The sequence below is a fragment of the Xenopus laevis genome, chromosome 7L (genome assembly GCF_017654675.1).
Source record: "Xenopus laevis strain J_2021 chromosome 7L, Xenopus_laevis_v10.1, whole genome shotgun sequence".
Taxonomy (NCBI): Eukaryota; Metazoa; Chordata; class Amphibia; order Anura; family Pipidae; genus Xenopus; species Xenopus laevis.
In genome coordinates this window covers 15265593-15287414 of record NC_054383.1, presented here as the reverse complement: position 1 = coordinate 15287414, position 21822 = coordinate 15265593, and the positions used below count along the sequence as shown (strand labels likewise).

Here is a 21822-nt window from a genome sequence, read left to right as displayed (position 1 = left end):
GGGTGACTAATCGTGTGGCGCTTAATTTCTCCTCCCTTCCCTTCTACTCCATCTCCTACAAGGGAGGCAGGGAGGAGAAATCGAGCGCCACACGATTAGTCACCCTATCGCATTTTTTGAAGAGGCGCGCAAGCGGAGTTTCGGTGCAATTTTAACGTTTAATATGTGGTGGTGGGGTTTTTTTCTTAGTATATTAACTATAAAATTATGTTACTGGTCCTTTAAAAGGACTAGGGTTGCCACCTCTCCTCTTTTGACCAGGACAGCCCATTTTTTTTTTTTGCCCAGGTCAAAACTGCCCGCCCTGTTTTCCAAATTAGGAACACCACATGGATTACCCAAGATTGACTCAATGATCAGCCAATTGCCATGTCATTGCCCTGCCTCATGATGTCACACATCCCTGCACCGTCATGGCCCCACCCTGTGATGTCACCAGTCTGCTCCCTGCCCGGAACATGAGGCAAGTAAACATGGCTACCCTACAAAGTACTTATCCTACTCACAGTGTCTCGTAATAGCTCTTGCGTATTAGATCAGGCTCTGCTGGGGATCTGTTGCCTTGTGTTCTTCTCACACCACCTACTCCCTCTGGATTCCACGTTATCAGTATGGGTCCTCACATAGGTCACTCCGTGCAAAGGTCCATGTCAGGAAAACAATTGAACACAGTATTATCCACATTTACATTTAAAACTTAGCACTTCATCCCCAAATTGTTTTCCTGGGACGGACCTTTGGTGCTGCACGGAATGACCTATGTGAGGACCCGTACTGATAACGTGGAATCAGTATCCTTTGTTAGAGGAACATGAGGCAACAGATCTCTGGAGGCTTTATCTCTCATTATATTTATAGAGTCTGTTGGATTTTACCATACCTCCCGACATTTCGGAAATAGAAAGAGGGACAAAAAGATTTGCTGCGCCCATTGTTGTGGCCGCTCTCCCTAATTACCATGTTTATTTTACAAAATTTGGCAGGTTATGAAAGTTTGAAAACATTTCTGTATGTATTATTACAATAAAGGTGAATTGCCCTTTAAGCTGCAAGTCACAGTTTCCCCAAGAGACCTGCTGAACTTAAATTGTTACAATTGCTTCTTTGCTTATCTTAAAATTGTAACAGATTTATCTAAGTGCACCTGCCACATGTTCTGTGCTCTCTGCCAAAAGCCAATTACGTTTTAGAAACTTTGTATCTATTTCTGGCTGTTCCGTGCAGGAGATCAAAGAGAAAGTTGAGACAATCCAGGACTGCGGGTTGAGCTGTCAAAAACGGGACTGTCCCACAGAAAACGGGACAGTTGGGAGTCTGTCAAAGGATTATGGGATTTGTGGGGCCAAAAACAGCAGGATTTGCAGGTACAACATCTCAAATATATGCAGTGTTACTAGCACCTTATCTTACTATACACCATATTTACATCCCCATTTATGCTTTTATCTTGTGCACTATCCCAAAGCTACAGCCTCTGCCCCCAACATCATCTTACCTTACACACTTATCTGTCTTTTGCAGCCTGTTTTCAGAAAATAAAGAAATCAGTGGCACCCAAAAGAGATGTATTACTTTATCACACAAATGCAGCTCTGTGGTTTCCTATAAAATGCAAGTGACAATTGTAGGTTTAGGGTTGATTCTCATCTGGCCGAAAATTGCCCAAATCTACTGCTTCCAGTCTCATTTGAATAAGAAACGAATTAATAGTGAAAAACATTATGGGGCACTGCTGGGTGCGACTCGACGACTGAAAAAAACTCTGGCAGAGAACTGTGAAGCTTCGCCCATTCCTGCCCCCCAGGTCACGAAATTCACTTTACTGGGCAAATATTCTGCTACAAATGTGTTTAGTTAATAATGGGAACTTCTATGTCACAGAAAGCAGGATGTCAGCAAGGCTGGATTTATGGTCGCATCTGTGCTAACAAACCTGAGATACAAGCTGCACAGTGGGACAAGAAGGAACAATTTGCATTTCTCCACCCAAAACAGACTGAGGGTTAACCTTTCAATTGTTGGTTTACTGAGGTCCTGCTATGGAAAATGAAATACACAATTTTATTTTAACAAACCTTATATTGCAATTATTTTGCAGTAACTGTGAGGAAACAGACAGATTAGGGTTAGATGCTATTTATACTACCAATGGGGATAATAGTCTCTGGGAAGGGAGTGTGACTGTGGGATAGCAGGTATAGTAGGGAGAGATGGTGCCTATAGTAACAGTGGATAATAGTCTCTAGGAAGGGAGTGTGACTGTGGGATAGCAGGTATAGTAGGGAGAGATGGTGTCTATAGTAACAGTGGATAATAGTCTCTGGGAAGGGAGTGTGACTGTGGGATAGCAGGTATAGTAGGGAGAGATGGTGTCTATAGTAACAGTGGATAATAGTCTCTGGGAAGGGAGTGTGACTGTGGGATAGCAGGTATAGTAGGGAGAGATGGTGCCTATAGTAACAGTGGATAATAGTCTCTGGGAAGGGAGTGTGACTGTGGGATAGCAGGTATAGTAGGGAGAGATGGTGTCTATAGTAACAGTGGGATAATAGTCTCTGGGAAGGGAGTGTGACTGTGGGATAGCAGGTATAGTAGGGAGAGATGGTGTCTATAGTAACAGTGGATAATAGTCTCTGGGAAGGGTGTGTGACTGTGGGATAGCAGGTATAGTAGGGAGAGATGGTGCCTATAGTAACAGTGGATAATAGTCTCTAGGAAGGGAGTGTGACTGTGGGATAGCAGGTATAGTAGAGAGAGATGGTGCCTATAGTAACAGTGGATAATCGTCTCTGGGAAGGGAGTGTGACTGTGGGATAGCAGGTATAGTAGGGAGAGATGTGCCTATAGTAGCCTTGGGATAATAGTCTCTGGGAAGGGACTGTGACTGTGGGATAGCAGGTATAGTAGGGAGAGATGGTGCCTATAGTAACAGTGGATAATAGTCTCTGGGAAGGGAGTGTGACTGTGGGATAGCAGGTATAGTAGGGAGAGATGGTGTCTATAGTAACAGTGGATAATAGTCTCTGGGAAGGGAGTGTGACTGTGGGATAGCAGGTATAGTAGGGAGAGATGGTGTCTATAGTAACAGTGAGATAATAGTCTCTGGGAAGGGAGTGTGACTGTGGGATAGCAGGTATAGTAGGGAGAGATGGTTCCTATAGTAGCCGTGGGATAATAGTCTCTGGGAAGGGACTGTGACTGTGGGATAGCAGGTATAGTAGGGAGAGATGGTGCCTATAGTAACAGTGGATAATAGTCTCTGGGAAGGGAGTGTGACTGTGGGATAGTAGGTATAGTAGGGAGAGATGGTGTCTATAGTAACAGTGGGATAATAGTCTCTGGGAAGGGAGTGTGACTGTGGGATAGCAGGTATAGTAGGGAGAGATGGTGTCTATAGTAACAGTGGGGATAATAGTCTCTGGGAAGGGAGTGTCACTGTGGGATAGCAGGTATAGTAGGGAGAGATGGTGCCTATAGTAACAGTGGATAATAGTCTCTGGGAAGGGAGTGTGACTGTGGGATAGCAGGTATAGTAGGGAGAGATGGTGCCTATAGTAACAGTGGATAATAGTCTCTGGGAAGGGAGTGTGACTGTGGGATAGCAGGTATAGTAGGGAGAGATGTGCCTATAGTAGCTGTGGGATAATAGTCTCTGGGAAGGGACTGTGACTGTGGGATAGCAGGTATAGTAGGGAGAGATGGTGCCTATAGTAACAGTGGATAATAGTCTCTGGGAAGGGAGTGTGACTGTGGGATAGTAGGTATAGTAGGGAGAGATGGTGTCTATAGTAACAGTGGGATAATAGTCTCTGGGAAGGGAGTGTGACTGTGGGATAGCAGGTATAGTAGGGAGAGATGGTGTCTATAGTAACAGTGGGGATAATAGTCTCTGGGAAGGGAGTGTCACTGTGGGATAGCAGGTATAGTAGGGAGAGATGGTGCCTATAGTAACAGTGGATAATAGTCTCTGGGAAGGGAGTGTGACTGTGGGATAGCAGGTATAGTAGGGAGAGATGGTGCCTATAGTAACAGTGGATAATAGTCTCTGGGAAGGGAGTGTGACTGTGGGATAGCAGGTATAGTAGGGAGAGATGTGCCTATAGTAGCTGTGGGATAATAGTCTCTGGGAAGGGACTGTGACTGTGGGATAGCAGGTATAGTAGGGAGAGATGGTGCCTATAGTAACAGTGGATAATAGTCTCTGGGAAGGGAGTGTGACTGTGGGATAGCAGGTATAGTAGGGAGAGATGGTGTCTATAGTAACAGTGGGGATAATAGTCTCTGGGAAGGGAGTGTGACTGTGGGATAGCAGGTATAGTAGGGAGAGATGGTGCCTATAGTAACAGTGGATAATAGTCTCTGGGAAGGGAGTGTGACTGTGGGATAGCAGGTATAGTAGGGAGAGATGGTGTCTATAGTAACAGTGGGGATAATAGTCTCTGGGAAGGGAGTGTGACTGTGGGATAGCAGGTATAGTAGGGAGAGATGGTGTCTATAGTAACAGTGGATAATAGTCCTCTGGGAAGGGAGTGTGACTGTGGGATAGCAGGTATAGTAGGGAGAGATGGTGCCTATAGTAACAGTGGATAATAGTCTCTGGGAAGGGAGTGTGACTGTGGGATAGCAGGTATAGTAGGGAGAGATGGTGCCTATAGTAACAGTGGGATAATAGTCTCTGGGAAGGGAGTGTGACTGTGGGATAGCAGGTAAAGTAGGGAGAGATGGTGCCTATAGTAACAGTGGATAATAGTCTCTGTGGAGGGAGTGTGACTGTGGGATAGGAGGTATAGTAGGGAGAGATGGTGCCTATAGTAACAGTGGATAATAGTCTCTTTGGAGGGAGTGTGACTGTGGGATAGCAGGTATAGTAGGGAGAGATGGTGCCTATAGTAACAGTGGATAATAGTCTCTGGGAAGGGAGTGTGACTGTGGGATAGCAGGTATAGTAGGGAGAGATGGTGTCTATAGTAACAGTGGGATAATAGTCTCTGGGAAGGGAGTGTGACTGCGGGATAGCAGGTATAGTAGGGAGAGATGGTGTCTATAGTAACAGTGGGATAATAGTCTCTGGGAAGGGAGTGTGACTGTGGGATAGCAGGTATAGTAGGGAGAGATGGTGCCTATAGTAACAGTGGGATAATAGTCTCTGGGAAGGGAGTGTGACTGTGGGATAGCAGGTATAGTAGGGAGAGATGGTGCCTATAGTAACAGTAGGATAATAGTCTCTGGGAAGGGAGTGTGACTGTGGGATAGCAGGTATAGTAGGGAGAGATGGTGTCTATAGTAACAGTAGGATAATAGTCTCTGGGAAGGGAGTGTGACTGTGGGATAGCAGGTATAGTAGGGAGAGATGGTGTCTATAGTAACAGTGGGATAATAGTCTATCTATCTATTTCTTAATATGTTCAAGAGCTTGTCTGTGACTTGGAGGCTCAGGGCAAATACGTTCTCTGGCCCCACCATAAACCAGTTGTGACTGCTGAGGCAGAGTTTTATTATAGCCAGAGCATTATGTATGGGGCTGATATTTCACTCCCATTGTTATTCCAATTCGGCTCTATCAGCTGCATTCCTGACTATTCCTCCTTCTCAGATCAATGGCCAACGCGTTTCACATGTAAGCAGGCTGGCCGCATTTAACTTGACACATGCATGTAGGAAGAACTCCCAGGAAGTTTACATTCCCACAAGCACAATAGCCATTATGAATTGTTCCTGGGAGATAATGGTCTTTCTTGCACAGAGCCGATCACTGCAATGTCAGGGCAGGTCCTAGAGCTCCTGAATACACAAGGGTCTTTACATGTGAATAGTGCAGCAAATGAGGATCATTAGCAACTATTCACTGATAATGGGTTTGGCACTTTAGTGAATAGATGCCATAAACTCCAATGAGTGAATGTTTCCACTGATAGTGCATGACTCGAAGGGTAGGACTCCAGACGTACAGCGCTTGGGGGAAGGGGGGATTCCATTTAAGTGGTGTGTATACAGGGCCTTATTCACAAAGAGCAGGTGCAGACATTAGAAACTGTCTCATATGAGGCACTTGCCTTTAGGTGTATATCTCATTTTTCTATACCTGCTATCCCACAGTCACACTCCCTTCCCAGAGACTATTATCCCACTGTTACTATAGACACCATCTCTCCCTACTATACCTGCTATCCCACAGTCACACTCCCTTCCCAGAGACTATTATCCCACTGTTACTATAGACACCATCTCTCCCTACTATACCTGCTATCCCACAGTCACACTCCCTTCCCAGAGACTATTATCCACTGTTACTATAGGCACCATCTCTCCCTACTATACCTGCTATCCCACAGTCACACTCCCTTCCCAGAGACTATTATCCACTGTTACTATAGGCACCATCTCTCCCTACTATACCTGCTATCCCACAGTCACACTCCCTTCCCAGAGACTATTATCCACTGTTACTATAGGCACCATCTCTCCCTACTATACCTTCTATCCCACAGTCACACTCCCTTCCCAGAGACTATTATCCCACTGTTACTATAGGCACCATCTCTCCCTACTATACCTGCTATCCCACAGTCACACTCCCTTCCCAGAGACTATTATCCACTGTTACTATAGACACCATTTCTCCCTACTATACCTGTTATCCCACAGTCACACTCCCTTCCCAGAGACTATTATCCACTGTTACTATAGTCACCATCTCTCCCTACTATACCTGCTATCCCACAGTCACACTCCCAACATATGTGCAGTCCCAACGTACAATAATAAAGAAAGCAAAAGGAAAATGTAACAGCAAAGGATTAGGATAACTTCAAGCCTTGAAATCAATTACCCAGATTACAATAACCTATTCCCCCCCCCCCTGCAGGAAGCCCAATCTGTTAGGGGGTGGGTAAAATAATGTAAATGACAACCTGTTACCCATCCAACTGTTGCTCACCAAAAATAACCAGCAAGGCCTTCTGGAGTCAATGGGATGTCTGCAATTGCAGCTCAGTAGCAACTGGGTCTTAGATTAGCCATCCCTTCTGTACATAAAAATATCTAACAATTATCTTCTAGGGGACTCTATGATGCTGGGGTCCCATGACAACACCCTTTCTACCCTCCCCTAATACTGCCCATGGATGTAGTTTGTGCTTTGGCCTCCCCTCTTCTAGCGTTTTTTTAGCGAATTTAATAACAAGACTGAGACTTGTGGAAGGTACCATTGGCCGGAGAGTGGGGAGCTTTCTATAATATGTGGGAAGGGTTGCTGTACATTATAATAATTAACAGGAATATTCTCCCAGGTCTGGCTATTGGAAAAAAAATCACTTGTTCTAATAACACCTCCAGATATCTAAAGTACTTTTACACTTCTTGGATGTTGCTGAAAATGTTTTTGGTTTTTTTTTTAAATAAAGTTTCAAATCCAGTTAATGTTTCTTGCTATTGTCTGTCTGTCTATATATCTATATCTATCTATTTATCTGTCTATCTCTATCTTTCTATCTATCATACATCTGTCTCTATCTGTCTATCTATCTATCTATCTATCTATCTATCTATCTATCTATCTATCTATCTATCTATCTATCTGTCTGTCTGTCTGTCTGTCTGTCTGTCTGTCTGTCTGTCTGTCTGTCTATCTCTATATCTGTCTGTCTATATCTATATATCTATCATCTATCTGTCTGTCTGTCTCTATCTATCTATCTATCTGTCTGTCTGTCTGTCTGTCTGTCTATCTCTATATCTGTCTGTCTATATCTATATATCTATCATCTATCTGTCTGTCTGTCTCTATCTATCTATCTGTCTATCTCTATCTATCTATTTATCTATCATCTGAATTCCCTCCCATAACAAGAAGGGAAAGTGGTGAAGATCTAATTAAGCAATAAACATTAATTTACCACTTTGGAAATTACCCCTCATCCTTAAAAGTATAACGTAACTGTAATTGAACAAAACTGTTCTTACTGTTCTTAATTTAGTGAAAAGCGGAATGCATGAAAGAATAATAATAATAATTATTATTATTAATCAATTAATTATATTTATATAATTAATATCACAAATTTATTATTATTAATAATTATCAATCACTGCCCTGACCCGTAATATACATTTTTTAGCCAGATATTTGTCTAATACACAGAGGTTAATCCCAGGAAGACACAACAGGTCAGGGAGATTTTAAGGGTTAAATATCCCCCTGAACCCTCACTAAAATTCCATCCTTGTTTCTGCTGGGAAGGTTAGTAAATCCAGTCTGACTTCCTATTACCGAATCTTGTTTCCCCAAAAAAAAGTCAATATCTGGTCAAACACTTTATACAAAGGAAGACAGGGCTGGAGCAAGAGCAGAAAGCAAATCAATTAGCCTGAGAAATAGAGAATTACAGAATGAGATTAATTACCGCAAAATGCAGCTCGTGTGATTTATGTGCGATTTTCAGGTCTCTGCTCAATGCTACACGGAAAGTTTCTAATGATATACATTGAGGAATATACAGACATGATTTAAAATCAATTCGAGAAAAATAATGTTTGCGCTGATGACATTAGTAGAGGAGACTTGAACAGAATAGAATAATAATAATAATAATAATAATAATGTTTAATTCCTCAATTCCTAATGAGAATCCCATGAAATTAATTTGTTTCCTCGTTAAATATATTAAAAGTCTAACGGGGAAACACGTCTGGGCCTTTTTTACAAACGGAATAATCGGTCCTTGTCTGAAATGTTCTTTATGTGAGAATAAAGTTACAATGTAGACAAAGTTCTGAATGATTTTAATCGTTGTGGTTTAATTGCCGTGTTAATAATAATCGCAATATTATTTTATTATTACTATTATTGTTAATAATAATAATAAAAATATTAATAATAATAATAATGTTCATTGTGATTTTTTTTATAATATTTGATCCAATTTATAGAATATTAAATATACGCATATTATATTATCACACTACTGTGAAACTAGGATTAACTAAATAATATTAGAAACATGAACACAAAGCACAAGTAAAAAAAGAAATAAAACGAATAAAAGGAGCAGATGTTAAATAATTTATTGAATATACAAAGTCTTTCCATCAACTGTGGACAACATATATTTAAATCCGACTTCAAAATCAAATAGTTCAGGTCATGTTATAATTTGGCTGAATTAACAAATCCTTAAAGGGGATACAGAGTTTTAAAAATAAAAAATAAAAAACCTTCCAAGAGCTTTCAATTTGGCACTGGGGAAAAAAAGAATGAAACAAAAACTAGAGAAAACAAATCTGCCTTGGGGTATATAATATATATACAAAGTGAATGTTTCTGTACAAAAGGAGCTTTCGATGCAGACCATTGTGTGAATGGAAAACAAAGCAGCAAAACAGAATGGCATTTTTTAAATTCCTAAAATCGCACCGTTTTGCCGCAGAGGAGTCGCAGACGCATCTCTCCTTGACACAAGCAGATAATTTATAACTTATTCTGTAGAAAATATATATACATCTTAACATACATTTTAGGCTGTACAACACATACCACTTTTTTTATTTTTATTTAAACATCCACATTTAAACATTTCTGGTTTGTTTATTGAATACCCTGGTTAATTCAGCTGTTAAAGCGCTTTATAAGGGGAGGAGGGGGGTCTGGGAGAGTTCATTTTTGGGGGGGGGTGAAGTCTGTGATTTCATATCACAAAGTGTCCGAATTGTTGCTGCAAGGGCTGAGAAGGTTCAAGTTTGTGGACTTGTGCTTTTTTAATAACCTGGAGATTTTTTCATCGTCCGAGTTGGGGTCCAAGGGTTTGTTATATTCATCGTCCTCCTCGTTGTCTGAACTCTCCTTCATCTTCTCTGTCTCTGAGTCGTGTTTCTTCTTGGCTGTGGCCATCTCTGCTGCGTGTCTCTTCCTCCACTTGGTCCTTCTGTTCTGGAACCAGACCTGGTGGGGAAACAGAGATCTCATGAGTGAGAGGAATCACCTACAGAATGAGCCCCAAACATGAAGAAATCTTGTCCCATATATATATATATATATATATATATATATATATATATATATATATATATATATATATATATATATATATATATATATATAATTAATAATAATATATAATAATTAATCACCATGATTACCCATAGCATAAATAGTCTGAAACCCCACCCTTGTCAATCAAGGCCAAACATGAACCCCAGTAAAATGCATGAGACCCCCCATCCCAGGAAAATGTGAATTTTATCTCATCTCTAAAAGGTCTGAACCCCATCAACTTTAATACCCTAAAGGCTTATCGACCCATCCAAAGAAGACCCCATTCTAGAAAGGCCTCTTCTACCAAAAACGATCAGCCCCCGCCAATAATATAATAATAATAATGATAATAACAATAATACTGATAATAATAGGAATACCAATACTTCTAATACAGTACTACTACTACTACTACTATTAATAATAAGAATACTAATACAGTACTACTAAAAATAAGAAGAAGAATACTAATACAGTACTACTACTACTACTAAGAAGAATAAGAATAAAAATAATACTAATACAGTACTACTACTACTACTAAGAAGAATAAGAATAAAAATAAGAATACTAATACAGTACTACTACTACTACTACTACTACGAAGAATATTAGTAGTAGTAGTAGTAGTAGTAGTAATAGTAGTAGTAGCAGTACTAGTTGTATTAGAATTCTTATTATTATTATGATTATTAGTAGTAGTATTAGTAAGGGCTCAGTCGCTACTGCTATTAGATTTGGCCTAATATAATAGTGTAGCGCTCACAAATTAATCAAAATCCCCATCAAGCAGGTTTAGTTTCATTCCCACAAACATTTCACCTAAGTCTTTCTCTTTCCTAGTTACAGAGTTTATACCATTAATTGTTCAGATCCCGACTTTTAGGAAAAGGACGCTAATTATAAAATGCCTAGGATATTATTATTTTACATTATTATTACTGTCAGAACCTCAGATTTGGGCATAAAGTCTGTAATTAATCAGAATCTGGAATTTAAAATAATCTCATTGCCAGTTAATCAACCTCTATATGAATAAAACAAACAGTTTCTTCTATGCGATGTAAATCTAATTTGAATATAAATGTATTTATTTGCTGAAACTCTGGGATCGTTTATCTGTGGAGCTAATTATTTCAACGACAAAAGAAATCAGTGGAATGTGAATATTATAAAAAATTTATAGATATTCTAATCATATATATTTTTAGTTGAGTTGGCAAAACACAACTGTATCTTTTTTTGGCAAACTATTTTATTAAAATAACGTTTTTCTTTAATGTGATGGAGATTTCCGTTCTATGATTACACAGTATAAGAGGAGACTGGAGGACTCACATACAGATCAGTGTTTTGCATAGAAATAAATCTCGGCCAGAAATAAATTCCCCGACAATTCCACTCCCGAAAATGGAAATAAAGAGTTTTGTAAATTGCCAGTTGTTATTGTTCAGGGGCTGATAATGTATAATCATCACAAGCAAAATTGACGGATATATATATATATATATTGATGGTTTGCCTACATTTACTACTTTTTTACATTTATCCATTACAGCAAAAGGTAATTATTTGCTAAATATTTATCTATAAATACACATCCAGGCAGTCAAGAAAGACCCCATCATGTAGATAATTATTATGTACAGAAATATAATTAGAATCCAGAGTCATTGCCTTAAACATAATATTTAATATAACAAGTGTTTATTATATTAATGACACGTGGTTCTCTGGTGGCAAAGAAGTAATGTCTGCAATCGCAGCAGCCTATAATATCAATACAAGGTAAACAATAATAATAATAATATTATTATTTATGGAGAGGATATGGGACAATAAAGCAAAGGCACGTGGAACTGATACAGATCCAATTCTATTCCCTGTTGAACCCAATACTCCTATGTAATATAAAGTTGGTGCTTATAATGATATCACAAATGTTGTGTGTTACAGTAGGAAGGTGCAACTACAACTCCCAGAAGTCCACTAAAGCTGAACCTTGCTCCAGGGTGCTGGGAGTTGTAGCTGAGAAACATCAGGTTAAAGGCATCACAATGGGTATTGTTGTATTGGCACATAAACACTATTTATTATATTATATTATATTAGATACAGTATATGTATATTATTATATAATTTAGTACAAGCTCTCACCTTGACTTGGCTCTCAGTCATGCCCAGGGAATAGGCGAGTCGTGCCCTCTCAGGCCCTGCCAGGTACTTGGTCTGCTCGAAGGTTTTCTCCAGGGCAAATATCTGCTGCCCCGAGAAGGTTGGCCGGGAGTGTTTCTTCTTTCCGTCCTTATCCAGCATTAACCCTGCCTGGGCTGAGAGTTGGGGGAAAACACTGTTATTCACATGCTCTGGGCACAGATTGCACCTACATGCAGTTCAGATAATCCCTATATTTCACTATCTGTATGTACAGAGGAACCCCCAACCTTTCCCCTACCAAACTTTTGAAAAACCTCACCCCCACTTTAATTAACTTGTATGTAATCCCCATTAAATTGTATATACACTTAGCCAAGTAAATAAAGTATGTATCCTCTCTATAATAAATCTCCATGTACTCACCATAATAAATAATACCCCCTAATGAATTAATATATATATACGTGGTACCTACACCCCCAAAGCTGCATGTGTTCCCATCCTAATTAATCTGGGTGTACCCCACTTAATCAAACTTTGTGCAATGAGACACAGTTCAGAAGCAACAAGTGCCATGTTTAGAATGGGTAAGGGATATATTCTTATTCCTACTTGCACCCCAATATTGTAGCAGCTCTGTGCCTCAATGAATTTGTGTGTCCCATCATCATGTACTAAGCCTCTTATTGTGAAATACAATTGTACATTACCCCATTGCACTACTGCTCATACCACCATCATAAGGAGCATACAAAGTTTATAACATACCCAGTCTACACTGATTATATGTTTAAAAATAAAATATAAAAAAAATATTATATATATATATATATATATTATGGTCTTGAGAAAGGTCTTAGAAACAGACAGAAACGTTGACGTGTTTTTTAAATAAAGAATATGAGATTTTAACTTTTTGGAAAAGGTTCCACATTTTTCTTGTTTGTATATATATATATATATATATATATATAGTAGAACCCCCATTTTATGTTTTTTTTCAGGGGACCAGAAAAATTGTGTAAATTGCAGGAAATTGTAAAATCAGGGAAATGTATTATGTATGTATATATATGTGGAACCACAAAACATCAATGTAAACTAAGGGAAATGTATTATATACTGTATATATATATATATATATATATATATATATATATATATATATATATATAAAACAAGGGAGAGTTGTGCTCACCACTAATTTTTAAAACCATTAGGCGGGGGTGCAATGAGGCTGTGACCACAAAATACATATAGACAAATACAAGAGTCCTCTGCACTCAACCCATTATCAATATATTTAAGACAGAGACATTTTGTGCATACTGCTACTGAAAAATGCCTTACCCTTTAAACAAAACAGGGATTGTTTGTCCATATATTGCAATATATTTAAGCTGCCAACTACGTCAAAGTCATCCCATATCTGGCCAGTCCTGTCTTAAATATATTGATAATGGGTTGAGTGCAGAGGACTCTTGTATAATTTGTCTATATGTATTTATAGATAGGACCACAAAAGAACAATGTAAAATGAGGGGAAGTAAAATTGAGGTTCCACTGTGTGTATATATATATATAAATATGACATGGTGGGAGAACATAACATAGCCCAGCTGACAGTTTACTATTAACCCTTCTGCTGCCAGACAGACAAATCTAACGCCCAACACCAAGTACAGAATGATTATTTGGACTGTTACTTACTTGGACAGGCCAGTCTGGGATCCCTCCATGGAGAGCTTTGCATAACCCCAGGCCAGAAGATGGGGGCCCTGCCGGGTAACTCAGTCAGGGGTTTGGGGTACCTGGACACAGCAGGGTTAAAGTACATCCCAGTGGAAGTGGCAAGTCCATTAATACGAGGCAGGCTGGTGAGCAAGTTACTGCACGACCCCAGTGAGGCCCCTAGGGGTCGGCCGAGAATGTCACTAATCCCATGAGGGGTCCCCAGGGGGATCTGTGAGTTGAGAGAGGACAGAGCTGGGGCTTTGAAGGTGTTGGGGTTGTGCAGGGTATAGGGGAACAGAGTGGTCTTCATCTCGGCCATATTGTGCAGCGCAGCCAGGGGAGCGGAGCTCAGTACAAACGCGCTCTGTCTGTTACTCTCCATCTGTCCCACGGATAACATTGGGCAACATGGAGAGAAGTCCCCGAGGCAAACGGCTTCTGTCGCAACTTCCCGGCGATCAGCGCAAGTTTCAGGGCAGTAATGATCCCACACATGCAGCGGCGACAAACACAAATCAGATTCTCTAAACACAAATCCCGTTGTCAGTCGCAGCGATGGCTCCAGTTGCAGAGACGATCCCCAGTCACAAGCGACTCAGCAGCAGCGCCTCGACGGACCGCTCTGATAACTGGCCAGCCACCTGCCAGCGCCTCCCGCTGATTGGCCCATTCGCTGCCGGCCCGCGCTCTGATTGGCCCATCGATTGGAAGGCCGCGTCACCGAGCCCAGAGCAGCACTAAATGAAGGTCCTATTATAGAGTCAGGTGCTTTAAATGGCTGTAAATTCTACCCGCTGATTTATCTCTCCAAAGACTAAATAAATCCCATTCAATGAGATTTTAGTGAGCCTCGAGCTTTAAAAAGGGAATCAGGGAAAGAAAAAAAAAAAGATATGGCCCTGTATCTCATCAAACAGGAAAATGTAAATGTTATTGTCATTTTGTCTGACTATTAATTTGTCTTAGTTACAGAGGGAAAATAAAGAGCCAAAGAATCTATTAAAAAGACAGATGTGTATTGAATAATTATAGAGAACGACTGCAAGTAAGACTAATGGTGCAGCAGAAAAAAGATTCCAATAAATCCCTTTCCATATTCAATTGTATCTTGTAGGATCATTTTATTCCTGCCCTGAATTACTGTGTTATAGGAAGCATTGTCCTCTGCTTTGTCTCTCTGGGGTCTGCCATAAATCTTCTAATCCCAGCAATAATATATATATATATGTTTTATTTATTGGGTTGTATTGACCTTTGTTTCTGGGATTTAAACTGTTACAATATTTAATAATCATATATATATATATATATATATATATATATATATATATATATATAAAACACTGTCCTGGAAGGACACACCACTAAAAATCAAGTGCCTGGGTGATGGTGACTAATAAGTGTTGAAGAAAACAGAGCATAGCATTCATTTATATTGAGTATGCTCATATCTATCTATCTATCTCTCTCTCTCTCTCTCTCTCTCTCTCTCTCTCTCTCTCTCTCTCTCTCTCTCTATCTCTCTATCATATATCTATATACACTTATATTCTGCAAGTGAGAATTTATACTGAGTATGTTCATATCTATCTATTAATCAATTATCTGTCATCTATCTATCTATCTATCTATCTATCTATCTATATCTATCTATCTATCATCTATCTATTTATATCTCTTACTCTCTCTCTCTCTCTCTCTCTCTCTCTCTCTCTATATCATCTCTCTCTCTCTCTACATATATATTTTATCTCTCTCTCTCTCTCTCTCTCTCTCTCTCTCTCTCTCTCTCTCTCTATATAGATGGAATATTGTATAGACTGTCACCCATTTATTTCCCAGATACATAACATTAGAGAGCACCTTTCCCTGCAAATATGTCCCATTTATTCCCACTTGTTGACATTTTAGCCATAAAGTGTCATTTGCAGGAAACGGCAGTTTACTTATTTAACTAAGTGGCCTTTCTTTTACAGGCCTGACACAATAGACAGTAAAAGATTGTTTAGACCCCTCAGTGACTGTTTTCCATAGACAAACGTCCCCCCTCACAGAGGCCTTTGTGCTGGGGTATCTATTGAGAGAGGGAAGCCCATCTTTAACAAGGAAAGACCCTTCATATGGAGTAGTGTCTGGCTGCTGCTTTATTAGTGGGGGCTACAGATGTACTGGGAGTGGGCTGTCCTGGCAAATAGATCTGGGGGGGGGCACATTCACTGAGAAATGATCTGCTGGGACTTGATATCATTTCACAGACTGACAAACTGCTCCTATTAATAAACTACTGAAATGACAAGGTCCCCAATCCAAGTCCCCCCCCACAAGCTTCTGTCCATTAGCCCCCCCCTCCTGACACGTCTAATCAGGCCCAAAGTTGCTGCTCCCACCACACTACTTTAATTTAACAGAGATATATATATATATATATATATAGATATGAATTAAATACAAATCAATAGAAAAATAAATATAAAAGGTGTGATTGTATTTTTGTACTATATAACTTATTTTATTTTTATATTTGTCTCTTTAATATTCTGAATATTCTAAAAGAAAAACGTAAAACATGAGGAATAAATAAACGAATTTACGGTTCATTTCTGCCTTTGCGCCTTGAAATATTCTTCTTTGTATCTACCTCGGATCATTCACCGGAAAGTAATTTTCTCTCCCAATATCTGAGTTTTCTTTGTGCCCAGTTACTGTGTAACACGTGGGACTTCTCTAGTTTTACATCAGGATGATTGATTTAGAATATCTGAGATTCAAAAATGAATATTTACTGATGGGTGAAGAATGTGATTAATTTATTAGGGAAGGGAATAGATCTATTTATGTTTCTTCTTTTCCCTGGAATCTTTAGCAGATGAAACAGTTATTTGATGTGCAAGTCACTTGCCTGTAGGTCCCAGTGAGTCCGAATAAGAGACGTTCTAGGGATCCGAGTATTTATTTACAAAAGGCAATACAAGAAAAGGACTGCAGACTAGAAACAAACATTTCTTCGTATAACAGTGGAATTATCTCGCAGAGCAAAAGGCGGTGCAAAAGTGATTTAAAAATGATTCGCAAAAAAGCTAAATTTAACAAAAAATGCGGTAAAAAATAGAAGAAACGTTGCGCGTTTTGGAGCTCTGACTATAGGGGTATCAGGGTTACTTGAGTAAGTGGTATTCTGGGCTATAGATTTAGGAGATCTGGGCTATAGATGTAAGAGATCTGGGCTATAGATGCAGGAGATCTGGGCTATAAATGCAGGAGATCTGGGCTACAGATTCAGGAGATCTGGGTTATAGATTTAAGAGATCTGGGCTATAAATGCAGGAGATCTGGGCTATAGATACAGGAGATCTGGGCTATAGATGCAGGAGATCTGGGCTATAGATGTAAAAGATCTGGGCTACTAATGCAGGAGATCTCGGCTATAGATGTAAAATATCTGGGCTATTGATGCAGGAGATCCTGGCTATAGATGCAGGAGATCTGGGCTATAAATGCAGACGGTGTGGGCTATAGATGCAGGAGATCCCCAAATCTTAGAGTGGCCCTACCGAATCAACTACACCCCCAACTGGTAAATTTGGGATTTTAAGGATGCAGCTAATCCCCAGTAATGAATTTGCTGATGCCAATTGGGGCTACTGTAAAGCCATTAAACTCACAGGAGAGCATTCACTGTGTCCATCGCTCATTCCTTGCTTCATTGATTCATTCGCTCCCCTTTAATATCACCCTCTTCCTCTTTCTGTCTCTTATCTATATACGATATATATAAAATATATATATATATACACACTCCCTTTAGTTGCCTTATTCACTCACTGTCCAGGGTAAAATGCCATTTATAAATACAATCAAAGTAGCTGTTGCACAAACAGGGTCTTGCAAAAAAAAAAAAAACTCTAAAATTTGATTTACCAGATCGACGTTTCGACCCTCACAGGGGTATTTATCAAGAAGATAGAAGAAGATCTTGATAAAGACCCCTGTGAAGGTCAAAACGTCGATCTGGTAAATCAAATGTTAGAGATTTAGAGAGTTAGAGATTTTTTTTTTTGCAAGACCCTGTTTGCGCAGCAGCTTTTTTGATCCTATATATATATATCTATATATATATATCTATATATATATATATCCCTGAAGAAAGTTCCTGTGTGTCGGATTGAATAAACCTGCTCACTTTCTTGACATTATATCCTTGTCTTCAAATCCTTGGAGTGCTGTCCCACCCTGCACCTGTATATATATATATATATATATATATATATATATATATATATATATATATATATATATATATATATATATATATATGTGTGTGTTTATTGATTCTAATCTTCATTTCCAAGAGGGTTCAGTCCATTCAATTTTTAAATTAACTATTATTAACTTTCTCTTTTCTGGCCTCTCTGTTTTGTGTTACTCTTACTTGATCCTCAAATTCATCTGAGCTCATTTATTCATTAGTACATGAACCCTCCTTAGTTTTCTTTCCTTTTTCTTTGCTGTTATCGCTCACGTCTCATTCACACACATTCATTTATTTATTTATTCAATTATGTATTCATTCATTTATTGATTAACCAGTCTGTTCCATCTTATCCTGCAATGAAAGTCTAAAATCTGCCTCCCCTTATTCTTCCCTGCACTCACATGGAGTCTCATTCATTTATGACTTAGTTCGTTTGTTCATTCAGTTTCATTCACTGGCTCATCTTTCTTATTGATCCTCTACATTGAAATGTCAAAAAGATCTGGCGCCCCTCATTGGCTGCAGCTGGACATTACCTCCTAGGCAGTTCCAGCAAAGGCTGAGCCCATCAGATCAGTAGGAATATATTAAATAAATGTCTAAATTGGTGTATATGAGAATGTCCAGTCTCCTTTCTGTCCCCATAGCGCACCAGGCAATAAAAGGGGAACATTTACCGCTAAAAACGCGCAAAGTATTAGTGGGGCCAAAAATGTACAGATGTTTTAGGGTGGATATGAGCAAATTAATTCCTAGAATAAAACTTAACACCTATATTTAACATTTCTACATTCTCCTTTGATCCCAGAACATAATTGGGCAGTGGCACAATCCTTCCCTCCCTCCCTGGCACTTGTTGGAAACCTTCATTCTTGTTTTACTCCTGTTTATTGACTTTCCTGCAATTTAACAGCAGAAGTTTCCAGCAGAGAAGAGACGAGAGTTATTTCCCAGCTCCCAGGGGAGTGATGATGAGATCCAGACTGAGGTCAATATATTGTATAATGTGAGACTGCACTGAGCTAATGGGGCCCTAAAATCATTATCCCCGTGTTTGCGCTGCGCACAAGAAGAATCGCCCTGGTACCAACTGACTCTTAGACTGAACTAATCGTATCCCTACTTTCCTCTTATCAATACCAGCCATTAATACAGCTCCCAATATGAGCACAAGTCCATATATATAAATAGATATTTACATATAAACCTCAAAGATCAACGTTTCGGCCCAGACCTTTAACTGCGCTCATGCATTTCCTTTTTATTTGTGGATATTCACATGAATACGTGCCTTTGCTATATTTGAAAGGAAAACATATAAAAATACACAAAAGGGGTAGTTCACCAATTAACTTTTAGTATGTTCAAATTATAAGCAATTGGTATTTATTATTTTTTTAATTTTTTTTTTTATTATTTGTCTTCTTTTTCTGACCCTTTCCAATATTCCAATGGGGGTCACTGACCCCATCTAGAAAAAAAAAACAGCTCTAAAGTTTGCAATTTCAGCAATCTGGTTGCTAGGGTCTAAATTCCCCTAGCAACCATGCACTGATTTGAATAAAAGACTGGAATATGAGTAGGGGATGGGGCTGTATAGAAAGCTGATTAATAAAAAGTTGCAATAACAATAACTTTGTAGTCTTACAGATTTCTACATTTTTTTTATTGCAACTTCAACTTACTATTCAGCCCCATTTCCATTTCATATTCCAGTCTCTTATTTAAATCAATACATGGTTGCTAGGGTAATTTGGACCCTAGCAACCAGATTGCTGAAATTGCAAACTGGAGAGCTACTGAGTAAAAAGGGAAATAACTCAAAAGCCACAAATAATAAAAAATGAAAACCAATTGCAAATTGTCTCAGAATATTCTTCTCTACATCATACTAAAAGTTAATTTAAAGGGGAACGACCCCTTTAAATTAAATTAATTGTGAAAAAGAACATACCCATGTTCTGCTATAAAGATTGCTACATATTAGCTGGGTGGAAATAGAAAATATTAATATTTAGGGTTAGGGTTATTTAATATTAAAATGGTTGTAATAGAAAAGGGTATGCAGTGGACGTGATCAGAACAATAGTGTGTTTATTTGAGCATATAATATAATTATATTTATATATATATATATTCTGTAATTGCACTGGGGTAAATATTAAATATCTAGTTGCCCTTTATTTTCAGATGTGAGAGGCCTGTATGAAGCCAGAGACTTGGAGACACTTCATTTTTCCCCTAATAAAAACAATAAAGGCTCACAAATATCTAAGTGACAATCCCCAATTATGAATTGATCTGTCCTCTGTCTCTTTATAATCAGTTCATATTAATACAATGGGGATGATCAGCTCTCCCACTAATTCCACATTTCATTCACTTTAATATGAGTTACTCCATTGGAAAGTTAAAAATGTGTCCTTATCAATATTCTGGCACTGGCACATTCTTTTTAGAATTATATTTTATAAACATTATGGAAAAGAATGGGAAACCAAGTAGACTGCCCTAGATCCACCAATGAGATCTGTTCTTTATTGGGCTGTTTTTGTTTCATTTATTAAGCAGCATTCCAATATACATTCATTTACATTTGCAATGGTTTGTTTGTAAATGTTCATGTAAAGCATCAGTGGTTTATCTGTCCCTTCCTGCACTGCTGGTTTCGACTTCTGCCTTTGCCTCCATTGTTTCAATGCTCAGAACCAGCAGTGCAGAAAATAACAGATGCTTTTGAATGTTTAATTTATGTATATTGGAAAATTGCTTTGAATTTAAACCTTTCATCCTTTCCAACCTTTCCATTCCCAAAACATGTGTCCCCCTTAAATTGAATTTATTGGACTCTCTTTGCACATGAATTGCCTAATTTTGCCAGAAAAACACATTTATTAACCCTCTCCATTTCCCCATCACTCCATCACAATTAGCAGATAAATACTCTGTATCCTATGGATTCCCACGCTAACAATGCGCAGTTCCTGAGTAAAGACGCGTATTTGCGCTTTATTTTAACAAATGAAAATGTCAGTTAAGACAAGAGCTCATAATCATTTTGGGGAATTCTAATTTCAGCAAGTTCATTGTGAAACGAAGTCCATCGTCCTGAGACAAGGAGTGGGAAACTGATTTTCGTTGGACACCTGTAGACATTTTCTTTCTATTGTTTCTGCTGTAGAAGCGCAAACTATTCCATGGGCTAAAAACCACATTATTTCTATAGTTCTGCTTTCCTTTTTCTTTAATACAAGGTGGCTAGTTCCTTTTATATGTATGTATTGCCTTATTTTTTTCTTGTTTATAGAACAGTTCCCCTGATTTGAAACAAACATTTTAGCGCAGTTTTATCGCCGAGTCTTCAGCAGCGTCGATGCCAATCACTCCCCTACAGTTCCCTGTAAACTCAACGGTCATTTAGCTCCCCCTAGAGGAAAATAGTGATCAGTACAACGCTGTGTTTGAAGGCTGATTAAAGGAGTGGTTCATCTTTAGGTTAACTTTTTTAGTATGTTTTAGAATGGCCAATTCTAAGCAACCTTTCACTTGGTCTTCATTATTTATATGTTATAGTATTTGCTATAGTTTTTGAATTATTTTCAAATGGGGGTCACTGACCCCATCTAAAAACAAATGCTCTGTAAGGCTA

The 21822-nt window shown here is 38.7% G+C and overlaps 1 protein-coding gene across 1 annotated transcript; it reads right to left on the bottom strand.

The window, feature by feature from the left end:
• Positions 1-9047: 9047 nt before the first annotated feature.
• nkx6-2.L (NK6 homeobox 2 L homeolog) lies at positions 9048-14460 on the bottom strand. The gene is given in 3 exon segments (NM_001096886.1): positions 9048-9937; positions 12188-12360; positions 13898-14460. Coding segments are annotated over 3 exon segments (846 nt in total). The 5' UTR covers positions 14322-14460; the 3' UTR covers positions 9048-9688.
• Positions 14461-21822: the final 7362 nt, after the last annotated feature.